The 14,624-nt window shown below is 40.0% G+C and overlaps 1 protein-coding gene and 1 long non-coding RNA gene across 2 annotated transcripts; both read right to left on the reverse strand.

Moving 5' to 3' along the window:
* Positions 1–1,607: 1,607 nt before the first annotated feature.
* On the reverse strand, positions 1,608–2,927 carry LOC102078382 (tripartite motif-containing protein 29-like). Its single transcript, XM_025903934.1, has 2 exons — positions 2,092–2,927; positions 1,608–1,628 (listed from the first exon to the last, which is right to left on the reverse strand). The coding sequence occupies exons 1-2, from the start codon at positions 2,896–2,898 to the stop codon at positions 1,608–1,610; spliced, it is 828 nt and encodes a 275-aa protein (XP_025759719.1). The 5' UTR covers positions 2,899–2,927.
* A 4,940-nt stretch (positions 2,928–7,867) lies between these two features.
* LOC102080175 (uncharacterized) lies at positions 7,868–10,888 on the reverse strand. The gene is made up of 3 exons (XR_269921.4): positions 10,629–10,888; positions 8,944–9,215; positions 7,868–8,836 (listed from the first exon to the last, which is right to left on the reverse strand). It is a non-coding gene; the product is annotated as an uncharacterized LOC102080175 (long non-coding RNA).
* Between the last annotated feature and the right edge of the window lie 3,736 nt (positions 10,889–14,624).

Raw genomic sequence — 14,624 nt, forward strand, 5'->3', positions numbered from 1 at the left:
AGTGTTGGTCAGAGGGGCCGATGGCGTGATATGGCAGCCTCGCTTCTGTCAGTCTGCCCCAGGGCAACTGTGGCTACAACTGTAGCTTGCCTCCACCAGTGTGTGAATGTGAGAGTGAACGAATAGTGGAATTGTAAAGCGCTTTGGGTGCCTAGAAAAGCGCTATATAAATGCAATCCATTATTATTATTATAATTATAATTATAAACAGGGAACAGTTAAGAAAATTAATACAATTTACATAAGGGTGTAAGCATGTTATGCTTGGGGTGGGCACTATGACTAAAAAATTTAATTGATATATGAAGTTATCACAATCTGGGAAGATGTTTGAATCAAGCTACAGTGAATTCTTTGTGCTCTGCTCTTCCCAGTCATTTTTACTGAAACAATGCCAGTGTTCATATTAATAAAAAAGGTAAAATAAATAAGATGTAGTATTATGAGGTTTTCTGAAGACATTGATAGCAGTAGTCTTCTGTGTATGACAAAAGTACAAACTCAACTAAAATGGGGATGAAAACAAAGTTATATTTTTGCCTTATAGCTCACCACTATGTTACGTTGGGAATTTTGTATCAAATATATATTTTGATATTTATGTTTTTGAACAGGCTGTTTATCAAGATGGGGAAAGTGTTGGGGAACCAAAGTTCAGAATTCTATTGAGCGAAGTCCACAACACATTCAGAGCAAGACCAGTGACTGTTGGAAAAGACTATCGCTACATGGCAGCTATGATGGTCAAGTAGCTGCATCATTACAAATCAACAGATTCTGATTCTTCTGATTCTTCTGATTCTGATTCTTCTTCTTCTTCTTCTTCTGATTCTTCTTCTTCTGATTCTGATTCTTCTTCTGATTCTGATTCTTCTTCTTCTTCTGATTCTGATTCTTCTTCTGATTCTTCTGATTCTGATTCTTCTTCTGATTCTGATTCTTCTGATTCTGATTCTTCTGATTCTGATTCTTCTTCTGATTCTGATTCTTCTGATTCTGATTCTTCTGATTCTGATTCTGATTCTTCTGATTCTGATTCTTCTGATTCTGATTCTTCTTCTTCACAAAATAAATATGAATTCATTCATGAAAGTCACAGTTTTTCTCATTTGTTTGATGATTTTGACAAAAACAAACACAAAAACACACACATGGTATGCCCTGCTCATAAAGAGAAATATCAACATTTTTCAATACAAATATTCAAGAAACATTTAGAGGATAGAGAAGTTTACCTTTTCATGTGGAGAAATATTTTTTCAAATAAAAATCATGATGAGCAGTGGTAGTCTGCATAAACAGTCACAGGAAAGATCTTCTTTAAATAGTCCAAAACATCAAGAGAACATCTAGAAGATGTCGGGATACCACCCATAATGTTTGACTGACAGCTGATCTCTGTGCAGTGCAGAAATGAAACAGATTTACATGAAAGACTTCAGTCTATTTCAGTTTAATAAACTAAGCAGAGTCTCCATAATCATAGTAAAGCCAAAGTCCAGCATAGAGTGGCTGAGTAAATGTGGTCTGGACTCTGTGGAGGAGAGTCATGGTTTCAGAGACGCTGTAGAAGGACAAAATACCTGCTCTGTGATCCAGGTACACTCCTACTCTGGAGGACCGAGGACCTGAAACGGGAGTTTGGATGTTGTTGTACCGAAATGTGTAACTGTTGTTGTTACAATCTAACGCCCAGGATTTGTCATTACGTCCAAACCTACATTCATTCCCTGCTCTGCTAATATTCTTGTATGCAACTGCTACATAAACTCATCTCCCTCTCCACTCCACCTCCCAGTAACAACGTCCAGTCAGACTCTCTACTCAGGACGTGACACCATACAGTGAATCTGTCTGGATGATCAGGATAAGACAGTTGTTGTTTCATTGCTGTTGCTTTTCTGCTCCCCTCTGTAATAACAAATGTTTGTTTGCTGTGTTTGGATCCAATGTGATTTCACGTGAATATTTTAAGAATCCAGCTCTGGTCTTTGACTCCGGTGGATCTGACAGTAAAACATCCACTTCAGTGACTGTCAGTGAGATGTTTGTCCATTCCTCTCTCAGAATGTTCTGTAGTTTATCTCTGACCTCTGAGGATGTGACAGCAGCTATGTCAAAGTACCTCAGAGGATGGGTATTGATGCTGGATGAGTCTGTAGACACACTGAGTGCTGACAGTGAGGGGTAGTTGTGTAGAAACTGGATGTGATCCTCTGTATGTGAGAGCTGCTTAAGCTCAGCATCTTTCCTCTTCAGCTCAGTAATCTCCTGCTCCAGCTTCACCTGAAGCTCTTTGACTCGACTCACTTCAGTTTCCTGCAGGGATCTGATCTGCTGCTTTACATCAGATCTTTTCTGGATGAGATGGATCAGCTCAGTGAAGATCTTCTCACTGTGCTCCATTGTTTTATCAGCAGACTGATTGATGGGATCCAGCACCTGTTGAAGCAGCTTCACATCTTTCTCTCTGTCCTGGATTCTCTGCTGGATGTATTGTCGACTCACCTCCAGCTCTCTCTGCCTATCAGTCCTTTCTGCTGCAGCTGAGACTGTGTCATGGTCTTTATGTTCATCCACAGGGCAGAGATAACAGATACTCTGCTGATCAGTACGGCAGAACATCTTCATCACCTCATCATGACGAGAGCAGATGTTCTCCTGGAGCTTCTTGGAGGGCTCCACCAGCTTGTGTTTCTTTAATGGAACCACATCATAATGAGGCTGAAGGTGTTTCTCGCAGTAAGATGCCAGACAGACTAAACAGGACTTGAAGGCTTTCATTTTTCTTCCAGTGCAGACATCACAGGCCACATCTTCAGGTCCAGCATAGCAGTGATCAGCAGGAGCAGCTTGGAGTCCAGTCTTCTTCAGTTCCTCCACTAAATCTGCTAACATGGTGATTTTCACCAGGACAGGCCTCGGGGTGAAGGTCTCTCTGCACTGAGGGCAGCTGTAGAGTTTCTAGAGCCAAACAGACTGAAGAGCAGAATTTTGTTTGGTCCATTTGATTCATGTGCTGATTATTAACAGCTCTGCAAGGCCGACATCTGATCAGTCAGCTGCTGATGGAGATACAAAATGAAGCTGAGCTTTGCTTTCCAGAACTCCTCAACAGTTCCTGCAGGAGGACGACACTTGTCCACTGGTCCAAAGCTGTACTGCTGTACATTGTGCTGTTCTGCATTTCTCTGATCACTGCTGCTCTAAACCTTCTGGTCATCATCTCAGTCTCCCACTTCAGGCATGAATTAACCGTTCATTTAAAACTACAGCTTTAAATTCCTACATATGTGAAAATTTAGATCAGTGGAATTAGCTAGAAAGAAGTGCAATAGATAGTTATAACTGAGCGAGATATATTTAAGTTGATAAAACCTAATCATGTTTTAATATTGAAATATTTTCACTAAAGACATCTTGTTATGATTTACACATGACATTAACACTGCTGCTTTCAACTATCATCAAAGTTACCAACATCAGACATCAGATTAATTTCTTTGCTGTAATTACAGTTTTCAAAACTTTAAGACAATGATTTGGTGAATCTGGCACATTCTTAGGATATTTAAAGCATGATTATGTTTTGAATATTGGAATTTTAAATAAAATAGTTTGACATTAATAATGTGCATTATATATTTTTTGTTTCTCTGCAGGCAGCTTCACACACCCACTAACATCCTCCTCCTCTCTCTGGCTGTTTCAGACTTTCTTGTGGGCCTCCTATTGATGCCATTAGAAATTGTTAGAGGCATGACCTGCTGGGTACTTGGTGATCTTATGTGTTCTGTTTATATTTTCCTTACTGGCAACGTTACCTGTGCTTCAATAGGGAACATAGTTCTAATATCAGTTGACCGTTATGTGGCTATTTGTTACCCTCTGCATTATCCCACCAGAATTACTGTGCCTAGAGTCAAACTAAGTGTTTGTGTTGGTTTTATGCCATTTTCTACATCAGTCTTTATGCAAAAGACTCTGAACCAGGCAGGTATAGTTCTTGCTACGGAGAGTGTGTCCTGGTTGTCAGTGTTGTTGTAGGGATTGTTGACCTTGTTTTATCCTATTTTGTTCCAGTTACTGTCATCATAGTTCTGTATATGAGAGTGTTTGTGGTGGCTGTGTCTCAGGCTCGCGCCATGCGCTCTCATGTTACAACTGTCGCACTTCAGCGTTCATTGAATCAAACTAACAAATCTGAGTTGAAAGCAGCCAGGACTCTGGGGATTCTTGTAGTTGTGTTTCTACTGTGCTCTTGCCCATACTACTGCATCTCATTTGCAAGGGATAACTATAGCTCAGTACCATCTATTGTGTTTGGTCTGTTTTTCTTAAACTCCTCTCTAAATCCTCTGATCTATGCAATGTTCTACCCTTGGTTTAGAAAAACTGTTACACTAATTGTCACTCTACAGATCCTGCAGACTATTTCTTGTGAGGTCAATATACTGTAGAACAGGGGTGTCCAACTCCAGGCCTTTAGGGCCAGTGTCCTGCAGGTTTTAGATCTCACCCTGGGTCAACACCTGAATAAAAAGATTAGTTCATTACCAGGCCTCTGGATAACTTCAAGACATGTTGAGGAGGTAATTTAGACATTTAAAATCACCTGTGCTGGATCAAGGGCACATCTAAAACCTGCAGGACACCGGCCCTTGAGGCCGGGAGTTGGACACCCCTGCTGTAGAACAATCTGTTTTAAATAGTTTTAAACTTTAAAACTGAGTAAGTAAATTTGTAAGTAGATGCAATTGTCCTGTATGAATGTGAGCGTGAATGAATAATGGCATTGTAAAGCGCTTTGGGTGCCTTGAAAAGCGCTATATAAATCCAATCCATTATTATTATTATTATTATTATTATTATTATTATTTTAGTCTCTAAATCAAGCCGTCTGTAGCACGGGACCCAATGAATGACACAGACGTGTTTGAACTGCTTATTTTTGTATATTTGAGGTGCAGCTATTTTCTGCGGTTTCAGCAAGCCAGGACGCAGGCACTCCTCATCCCCCGTCACCCCTTCAACCAACCCACTCCCTCTCACTGCAAAACATAAGAAACAGTTTCCCTCAGTTTCCCTGGCTCCGCGCCGCCCTGTGAGCTCACTGCTTCACCCCTCTGCGACAGGCCAGAGACCACACCTCCTCCACACCGTCCATTTTACTTCACGTAGAAGATTGTTGCATATAATCCTACATGTTTTTGTTTTGTTTTTTAAATATTGACTTTAAAAAAAAAAATATTGTCATTAGCACAATATTACTGAGTAGGATTTAAAAAAAAAAAAAAAAAAAAAAAGTTTATTTTAGTCATAGAAAAATACATTTACTGTGACCACATTTTCTATCACTTTTAGTTTAGTTTCTCTTAGACTTCAATGTTGATTTTAAGTGTATTCAGTTTATGACTTGTAATTAAAGAATGATTACTTGAGTGGTTTCTGTTTCCATTATAACTGCTATTCTATTTGTTTCATAAGCACAATATTACATACATAATGTTTACAGGCCAATATCAAAGACACAAAGGCCCACAGCATTAGTTACTCCATGTGACGGCAGGGTACGCTGGTGTGGTTGTGAAACTGACCCAAAAGCAGATACTAGAGAGATGAACTAAAAGTTTTAACTAAAAGTGAACTTTTATTAGCTGAAATCTAACCAAAACCCAAATACAACCAGGTTCGGGGGGGGGGGCGATCTGGAGGTAGACGGCACAAGTCCATAATTATAAAGTTCTGGAGGTTTGTCACATGGGAGGCAGGGGCTTGGCGCGCCTTGGCATGGCACGGCGCAGACACCACTTAGAGGCATGGGAAGTGAATGCAAAAAAAGAACTCAAAACTTTGTTTACAGAGAATAGAAACATCAGGGTGACGCTTAAATAAGAGCGACACTAAGTGTGATTCACTAACTCGAGGTAATAACCTAAATGCAGGTATTGAAGTACAGGTTATGCTTAGGCTATAACTTCAAATAACAATACTCAACTAGATCAACAGGTGGATGTACTGTGAATGTCTCTTAAACATACTATGAAAAAACATTAAACTCAGATCTGCTGGATCCTGGAAAAGTTGCATAAGCACAACAGAACAATCCAGAGAAATTACATAACCGGAGCCTAAATATGAAATGCCACATGAGTTCCAAAAACAAACAAAAAAAACCAAAAACAAAAACAACAACAACAACAACAAAAAAAAAAAAAAAAAAAAAAAAAAAAAAACAAAAAAAACACACAACCCTGAGAGAACGAGGTACACGTCAGTTATTAAATCGGCAGTGAGTTAGTTGATGAAGGAGCCTTGGGGCTGTCGTGGACATGGGTTGGGAACTGACACTGGTTAATGTACAGAGGACCCCTGGAAATGGGGTTGAGGGAGAGAGGGAGGTAGCATGAAACTCAAAGTCACTGAAACAAGGTGTTACAATTCCAGACGCAGCTCCCGGATATGGGTTGCATTTGCAAACAGTCTTACTTTCGACAGGTGTGGGCAAAGCATAGAGGAAGGTGATGGTCCAGGCCAGGTGTAAGTAGGTTTCCAATGTACAGTCTGAGAACATTAGTGTGCTGGGCAGGGAGGCAGGCAGGTGAGCATGAGCGGGGGAGCTGCTAGTAGACCAGCAACTAAACACCGAGAGGGTATGGCAGGGGTCAGCAACCTTTAAGACCCAAAGAGCCATTTGGACCCGGTTTCCACAGAAAAGAAAACACTGGGAGCCGCAAATACTTTTTGATATCTAAAACGAAGATAACACTGCATACATTGATTTTTACCATTATGCTTTAAGAACTATAGTGTGTTGCTTATGAAATCCATGAAGTGTTACAAAGAAATTGAAATTTTATTTATGTAATGAACACATTTTGAACTCTTAAAAAATTATAACAAAAAAGAAAAACATCCAGTTGAAGGTCTCCATTAAATGAATTAAAAAGCTGAATTTAAATGATCCATGTAGCAAACAAAAACTGAGCCGTCTTTCTTATATCGCCTGAATTTTAAAAATAATTGGAATAAAGCACTATGCTCCTAACAAATGAAAAATATTTGCAAAATATCTGCATAAATATTTATTTTACCTGGTTAATGTGTGTATGGCGGGGCGTGGCCTGCAGTGACGCTGCAGGAGAGGTGGTCGCACCTGAGAGTCATCCGCAATCACGCCTCACCGCCTTAAAGTCTGTGCTCTCTCTGCTGTTGTGTTGGTGTGTGTTGGGCTGTGTGCTGGAAAGCTAAAGCCAGCTGTATGCGTACAGCAACCATGTTTGAAAAGTGGTCAAAGAGATGCTGAAGAGCACGTTCATGTAAACATTGTCGGGTCTGCCGTGATGTGTTTACAATGGTACTTCGGCTCCAGAACTTCTGCGCACAGCGTCTGCAAATCGGGGCTGTACGAAGTCACTTTCATCTTTACGCAGAACTGTAAGCTGTCATCTATGAGGCTTGAGCGGTTTTTGTTATTATCATAGTTCATGGTGGAGAATAGCTTCTCAAATACGTATGTGGATCCAGAGATCGACAATCCACAAATTAGGCCAACTGGTAGGCCGCTTTCTTCAGAAGTAAAGCCAAATAAATCTGCCCAGGCATCATTAAATGTTCTATTTTCTTCAGATATTTTTGTTTTCTCACATTTCTGCATACTTGGCCTACCTGGGGTTGAAAGTCTTGAGAAATTCCATGCCGTTACAGAGGGGTATACTGGTTTCCGCGAGTGTGACTCTTATTTTGAGCGACGAAAAATAATAAAATATCATTTTATTTTTATATCTCAAGATCACGATAATCTTCCAATTTAGAACTACAAGTTAAAAAAAAAAAAAAAAAAAAAAAAAAAAGAAGAACACACACTAATAAAATACACTTCAGCTAAATACTTTTACAATTTATTGTCCCAAACAACGGAGCTGTAGTATAAAGACTAAAGAGCTGCATGCGGCTCCAGAGCCGACCCCTGAGTTATGGCAACATGGTTACATGACATCTGGAGGCTTGACTGTGAGCAGAGGGTATAGAATTAATTCAAGTATAAATTATGTTAAGCTACTTTTACTATGACGGCCTTTACTAACGAGGATTAGCATACAATATGGCGAGGAGTGGTTGTACGCGATGGCCTAATTGCTCACAGGTGCTGCCGGTCTGTGGAAACTAAGGGCTCCGCTCAGTGGTGGAGACACAAGGAACACACAGGCCTCAGACTTACACAGACCATGACAATCACATTTAATATCCTCTTGCATTGCGAAAAAAAAATCTTCTTGCATACCATATCAAACCTTGACATTCCTCCACACCCATTTTCTGGGCAGCAGCAGTCATTACATTCAGCAAGGATGTTGCTGAATGTCTGCTCATAGGGATGGTGATCACAAACCTTCCACTTCCAAGCACTGAAGAACTCCTCTATGAGATTCAAAACTGGGGATTATGACAGGAGAACTGCATCATCATATGAGGGTGTACTGCAAACCACTCATTAATGAGGCGAGAGTGGTGAAACGCCATATTATCCCAGATGCCACAAGACTTGCATGCCGGGCCTCAACAGCTCTCACTCCCCAGGTGGGATCAGCCTCTCATGAAGTGCATTCAAGAATGTTATGAGGCGTTCTGTGTTGCATGGGCCAATAGTGGAGATATGGTATAAGCGATGGTAGCACACATTGTTATGTTGGCACCCCTCTATCCTGGAACTGTAAAAGCAGCCCTGTATCCAATAAGGTTCCTTCCACACCTCATCACTTTACAGAGATTGAAATCGGCTTCATCAACATAAATGAAGCCATGATGTGCCCCCTCACCTTCAAACTCCATTATTCTCCAAGTAAAAACAAAACAAAAGGCAAAATTACAATAAAAAGTTACTCCAGTTGACTCCAAATGCATTATACAACAAGGTATTACAGTATAGTACGGATCTCTTACCTCTGCATATTGGCATCTGGCCTCCTTCACAGCATCAGATTTCCTTTTAAATAGAACTCTGTAGAGCTGCTTCATAGCCATATGGTTGCTTCTTAGGATGCGATCAATGCGAATTAGGCTCACGTTGCTGATGTTGCTAAATATGCCCTGATCTGCAATCACTGCTGCCCTGATTTCACCCAGCCTTGTGACATTGTTTGCAACAACAATGTTCACAATGGCTGCTTCCTGCTCAGCACAAAAATGTTCCATCTAATGGCAGCCATTGGATTCTAAAAAGAATACATGTAATGGGAATGAGGAAACAATTACATAAAGTATATCATTTTTGAAGACCCAAAGACCTTTATTTAATTAAATTCTGACTCAGCCTTTGTATATTGTAAACTACACTGAATCTCTGGTGTTTACATTTACATCAGGTTTATTTCATTCAGTTAAATTCATCACAGTACAGCGAGTTAACCTGTTCACCCTGCACTAACCTGCAGAGGATTTAAGTAAGAGTCTACCTCAGTGTGATTTGAAGCATGTTGCACATTATGAAAACACAAACAAACAAACGGCACACATATACACAGCCAAAATCTTATTTAAAAACATGAGGACTTGCATATGAGCTTTACATTTCCAGTTGATCAAACACCACTGAGCAGTCCTTACCTTTAAATCTAGCATTTCTTCTTCCTATCCTGTCCTGTCTTTTATCCGTTTCCATTTCTGACTAAAGTTAGCTCTCTTTTCTCTTTTTGTAAAATACAGCAACTGGACCTTTGATTGGCAACATACTGTGTGACAAATTGCAACCAAAAAGTTTGTCTTTTTGCTGATGTTGGTTGAGCTGATAGAAATACTGCATTTGCAATTACCTACTTACTTAAAATATCACTCCCTTTATGCTTGCTTATCTTCTGTAGAGCTAGCTAGATGTACCACACCCGCAACTAACCGACACCTGCAGTCTTCCCACTTTTAAAGCGTGACTTTGGCACACGTCATTTCTGTTTATGTGACATCCTCTGGTGATTAATGCACAAACAGGATTGCCATTCATGTGCTTCTGTTTAGAATGTGTTAAAGCAAAAGTAAGCCTGTTTGAAAAATGTAAGGTGTAAAAAGTAGTCAGAAAAAAGGACTACTGAAGTACAGATATGAAAACTGTACTCAAGTACAACAACAAAGTATTTGTACTTTATTACTTCACACCTCTGCTCATAAGTGTTACCAATGTTTCAAACAAGAAATATCTCATGATGGGTAAAACCAATGAATTCTCTCAATACCTTATTGTTATAAAACATACTAATGGCATTGGTTATGGAAGAATTCCTACTACTTCAGGTTCTAGTGAGCAATGTGGGGGCCACAATCCAGAAGGGGGAAAAGCATCATTGCACCATAAACTAACCACAGACAGAAGAGTGAAAAGAACTATCAGAAAAGTCGTTCCAAAAGCCAAAGACCACTTTTGGAGAGCTACAGAAAGACCTGGAATCAGCAGGTAAAATTATTTCAAAGAAAACAATAAGTAATCCACTCAACTGCCATGACCTATATGTACAATTACCAAACAAAACTCCATTGCTGAAGAAAAAGCATTTTGAAGCACATATAAAGTTTGCTGAAGCTTGTGAAATACTGGTAGAATATAGCCTCGTCAGATGAGGTCAAAACTGAACTCTTACCAATAGTTAGGTTTGGAGGTGAGGGCATCATGATATCAGACTGCTTTTGAGCATACTGGCATGCTTCATATCATTGAAGGATGGATGAAAGCATGCATCAAGATGAAATGAGGGTGGACATCTCAGCAAGACAATGATCCCAAACATGCAGCCTAGCTCCTCACTCTCAGCTTCTCTTCTGCTGCCACACACAACACTCCTAGCATAGTACTGTGTAAAATGGAGAGGTATAATTAGCTGATGTCTGCCAGCTGTGTCAGCCAGCCTTCCCTGTCACTGCTCCCTGAACCCACTGTCCCTCCTCTCAACCAGAAACCACACCCCACCACCACAGCTGGCATGAAAGAATAGGATTCCATTGACAGGTGTCCATTATACACAAGTATCTTGTTCCATTTCCTGAAATCAACAGCAGACTTTCAGAGTTTTAATTAATTAATATGTGAAAATGACTTGGCTCTGCAACATGTTTAGGGCATCATGGTAAACATGTTGTTCTAACCTTAAATGATGCAGTGAATGAAGATCAGGTTAGGATCCTTTTAGTTATCACACATTTATCAGGTTTACATGCAGAAACAGTTTGTTAAAAACCAAATCTAAAACCTGCACGCCACCTCAATCTCAGTTCTCAGGACCACGCACAGTTCGCAGCAATTTATAACAGAAGAGTTTTCCTTTATATCACAGACATATTTATTCTTTTTCAGCCTCCTCATTGTGTGTATTGCTACACACACAGGTTAGCAGATATCCAATCACAATCCATGAACAGTGTCATCTTCCTAGAGTGAAACTAGAATACTTCCTATTCCTTGCCTAGATCCTGCCTCGGCTATCTGGCAGCCAGGAAGAGCTCTATGATTTATAGAAGAAAGTATCCTGACCTTTGGATGAATTTTCAGCCCGATCTCATTGCCTAGCTCTGTTGTGTGTAATTAACTGGCTCAAGTATGAATTAAATGCCATTATGCTTAACATAATTTTATTGAAGATAAAAATACTGTAGATCTAAATACTGATTTATTTTTGTGATAGAAAAAAAACTACATCAACTGTATCAACTACATTATGTATCTAGGTAAGAAAATGACAATTACAATGACATTACAATTACAATTAACTCCCCCACTTTCTATGCCAAATTCTAGTTTGTGGTAGTTATAGACTAGGTCTCAGTAAAAAGAAGAAATGAAAGCCAAGCAAAATACTGCATACTTCTAAACTTCAACTATTTTAACATGAACAGTATCAAAACCCTTCTCTGCTCTCTCTACTTAAAGTCAAGATCACACTGTTCATCAAAACGGGGTGTTTTAAAATCAGTGAGGGGCATACAGCATTATTTCTTACTCTTACAGGGGCCTACAGTGCGTATTTCTCTTCTTGTAAATAAGAAAAAGAAAAATTGACTGCACCCAAATAGCTTCTTAACTGGCCAATTCACTCTCAAAAAGGGCAACAAGGTGTTGAACTAAATCTACACAACCCCGCAAAAACAGGGAAATCTGTGAGTCAACCAAAGCTGTACAACCAACTGGTGATCTGTATCCTCAGTCTCACAATATATATACAATTCCAAATATGTCAACTCACCCACGAATGTTAAGTTGGCCGATACTGAAAAATAATGAATCATCTCCTTTCAATAGACTGAGATAATATAACACACCGATAACTCTTAACTAAACCAATATCTGGTGGTATGACTTTGATAAAATAAAAATAAAAAACCCCAAGGGATTTTACTGGTACCGACACTCAACTTTGGCCTTCAGAGGTGGATTCCCTCTCAGCCCTTTCAGTCAGCACTCTAAACTGCCTTAAACAATAACCAAAAAACTCAGGGAGATGCTCCTCAATCATAAAGGCCGAGAGTATAAGGATATAATAATTATCCTGCGTTTCCCCCTGAACTACACCTATCGCAAGGATTCCTTCGGGGAAATTAATCAACTCAAATCTTATAGACGTACAATGTACCATGCCTTGTTATCGGCAGGGAAATTAAGCCTCCTCCAATAATAAAATCTGCTTCTGAGGAGGCAAGGAACAACCACATAAGCTATTTCATAAATTCTCTCGGTATCTGCTGAGAGCAAAATAATATGACACAATATCAGTTATTGCTGAACCTCTCTTCTCTCTTCACTGTTCTGTTTCACCAGTTGGTCTAGGGCCTCTACTAAACACAAACAATTATCCAGAAAACTGGGGAACTCTATTTCAGTTAGACACACTGTTTTATAAAAATGATACTCTAAGTCTGCTGTCTCACAGCAAACAAACACCTCCACTTGCACCTGTGCCGGCTCGCCTTGGATTACTGGCGTCAGCAAAACGGTGAAAGTAAACCCAGTTATGTCTCTCTGATCTAATGTGAAAACTCCAGTGTCTGTCTCGCCCATTCAATACACAGATCCCTTCAAAACAATATTACAATTAAAAGGGGAAGTAACCGCACCCAAATTTTAACTGCGCACTTTTTCCCCAGCAAGAAAAGAACGGGAAAAGAGACTTTTACAGCCTCTCACACACCCGAGCTGCAGCCGGCTGGCACTTTAAATCATTTCAGACAGTTTCTTACGTCACGGTTTCCAGCTGTATGAGTGGGTCCCTACAACCCGGATATACACACCGCGGCTCGTCTTTAAGAGACGTCAACAGGTCCGCGAATTCTCCAGATATATCAACAGAAACACAGCTTTTCTTGGGCCACGGCGGGTCCACAAATCTTTGCTGACCACGGCGGGTCCACAAATGCACAGGTGATACTTTTAATCGTCTCTCATAACACACAATAACTCAATAACTCAAAAGTTTAGTTTCAGTTTCACTGCTCGGCTCGGCTTGCTGCAAAACCTCAAGCTCACGGCTGGCTTGAGTTTCTCTTATTTAAGTGTTTCCCTAACAATGATCCTCTGCGATCACCAGGGCTATATCTGAGGCCACAAATCTCAGCGGGGCCCTCCCCCTAGTAAAATCCTAGGAAACGTCTTTCCTAGGGAGGGAATTCTTCAATTCCTTGACTTTTAAACACTTATAATCTCTTTATTCCTCTCTATTTCCTTAAAAACTTCATCTCTAGTTACTTTTAGCTCAGTACTGCTTTTTCCAAGGCGACCATGAACACAACACTATCTTAAGTTTCACTTTCGTTGCAAACAACGATTTTTATTTCAAACGAAACTCAAAACAGAGATCTATGGATAACCACTTGACTACATATTTTAGAATTATGTCCCAATCCAGCACAATTTCCGTTTAAGAGGTTTGTGCCTTACCTTTTTATATGTGGGCCCAGTAGTAGTCAAGCGATCACCCCGTGACGTCTGCCGTCCGATCACCCGATCTGGTCTCAACCTCCGCCAACAACAAACACCTGTAGCTCTTTCTACTGGTCTTCAGGTTGCCCGCATCCTCCACCAAAATGAAGCGAGATCGATCAACTGCAGACCAGACAACAAACGACGGAGGCACCAGACGAATGCAATCAAACGATGAGTTTATTAACACAGGAGAGGCAACATCTGCATATGTCGTTCTCTGACAAAAATTCATCAAAAACTGGTTTTATATCATAGAACATTAACGCCCACACATATACGTCAATACAAGTCAAAAATACATAGTTGACAGACATGAGCACATCTTATACATTTTAATAACTATAAACAGTCATATAACTTCTCTTTTCTATAACACCTGCCTTTTAAGGTAATAAACTTCAAGCTTCGGGATCGTTAAAAGCTAATAATTGACCCTCGTCACCAATCACTAAGTAAACTGAATTGGCGCAGGTCTCAAAAAGAGAGCAGAAGACACTTAGGCCTTCGCTCAGGCCTGCCACTAAATTAATAAGTGTATTGTAAGCATGCATGCAATTAACCTGCTATGTTCTCATCTTCCTTCAACATGTATCACCTGGACACTCTCACCAGTGAAGCTTAAAACCCTCTTGGATAGAACATCAACTCTAAACAAGCACAGTTATGC

Source organism: Oreochromis niloticus, linkage group LG16 (genome assembly GCF_001858045.2).
Source record: "Oreochromis niloticus isolate F11D_XX linkage group LG16, O_niloticus_UMD_NMBU, whole genome shotgun sequence".
Lineage (NCBI taxonomy): Eukaryota > Metazoa > Chordata > Actinopteri > Cichliformes > Cichlidae > Oreochromis > Oreochromis niloticus.

Bases quoted from the DNA above. Each gene is read 5' to 3' on its own strand.
- LOC102078382 (XM_025903934.1), bottom strand. From the start codon at position 2,898: ATGTTAGCAGATTTAGTGGAGGAACTGAAGAAGACTGGACTCCAAGCT. The intron at 1,629-2,091 runs GTCAGAGATAAA...CTCCCGTTTCAG, and splicing joins CTGCTGTCACATCCTCAGAG to GTCCTCGGTCCTCCAGAGTA.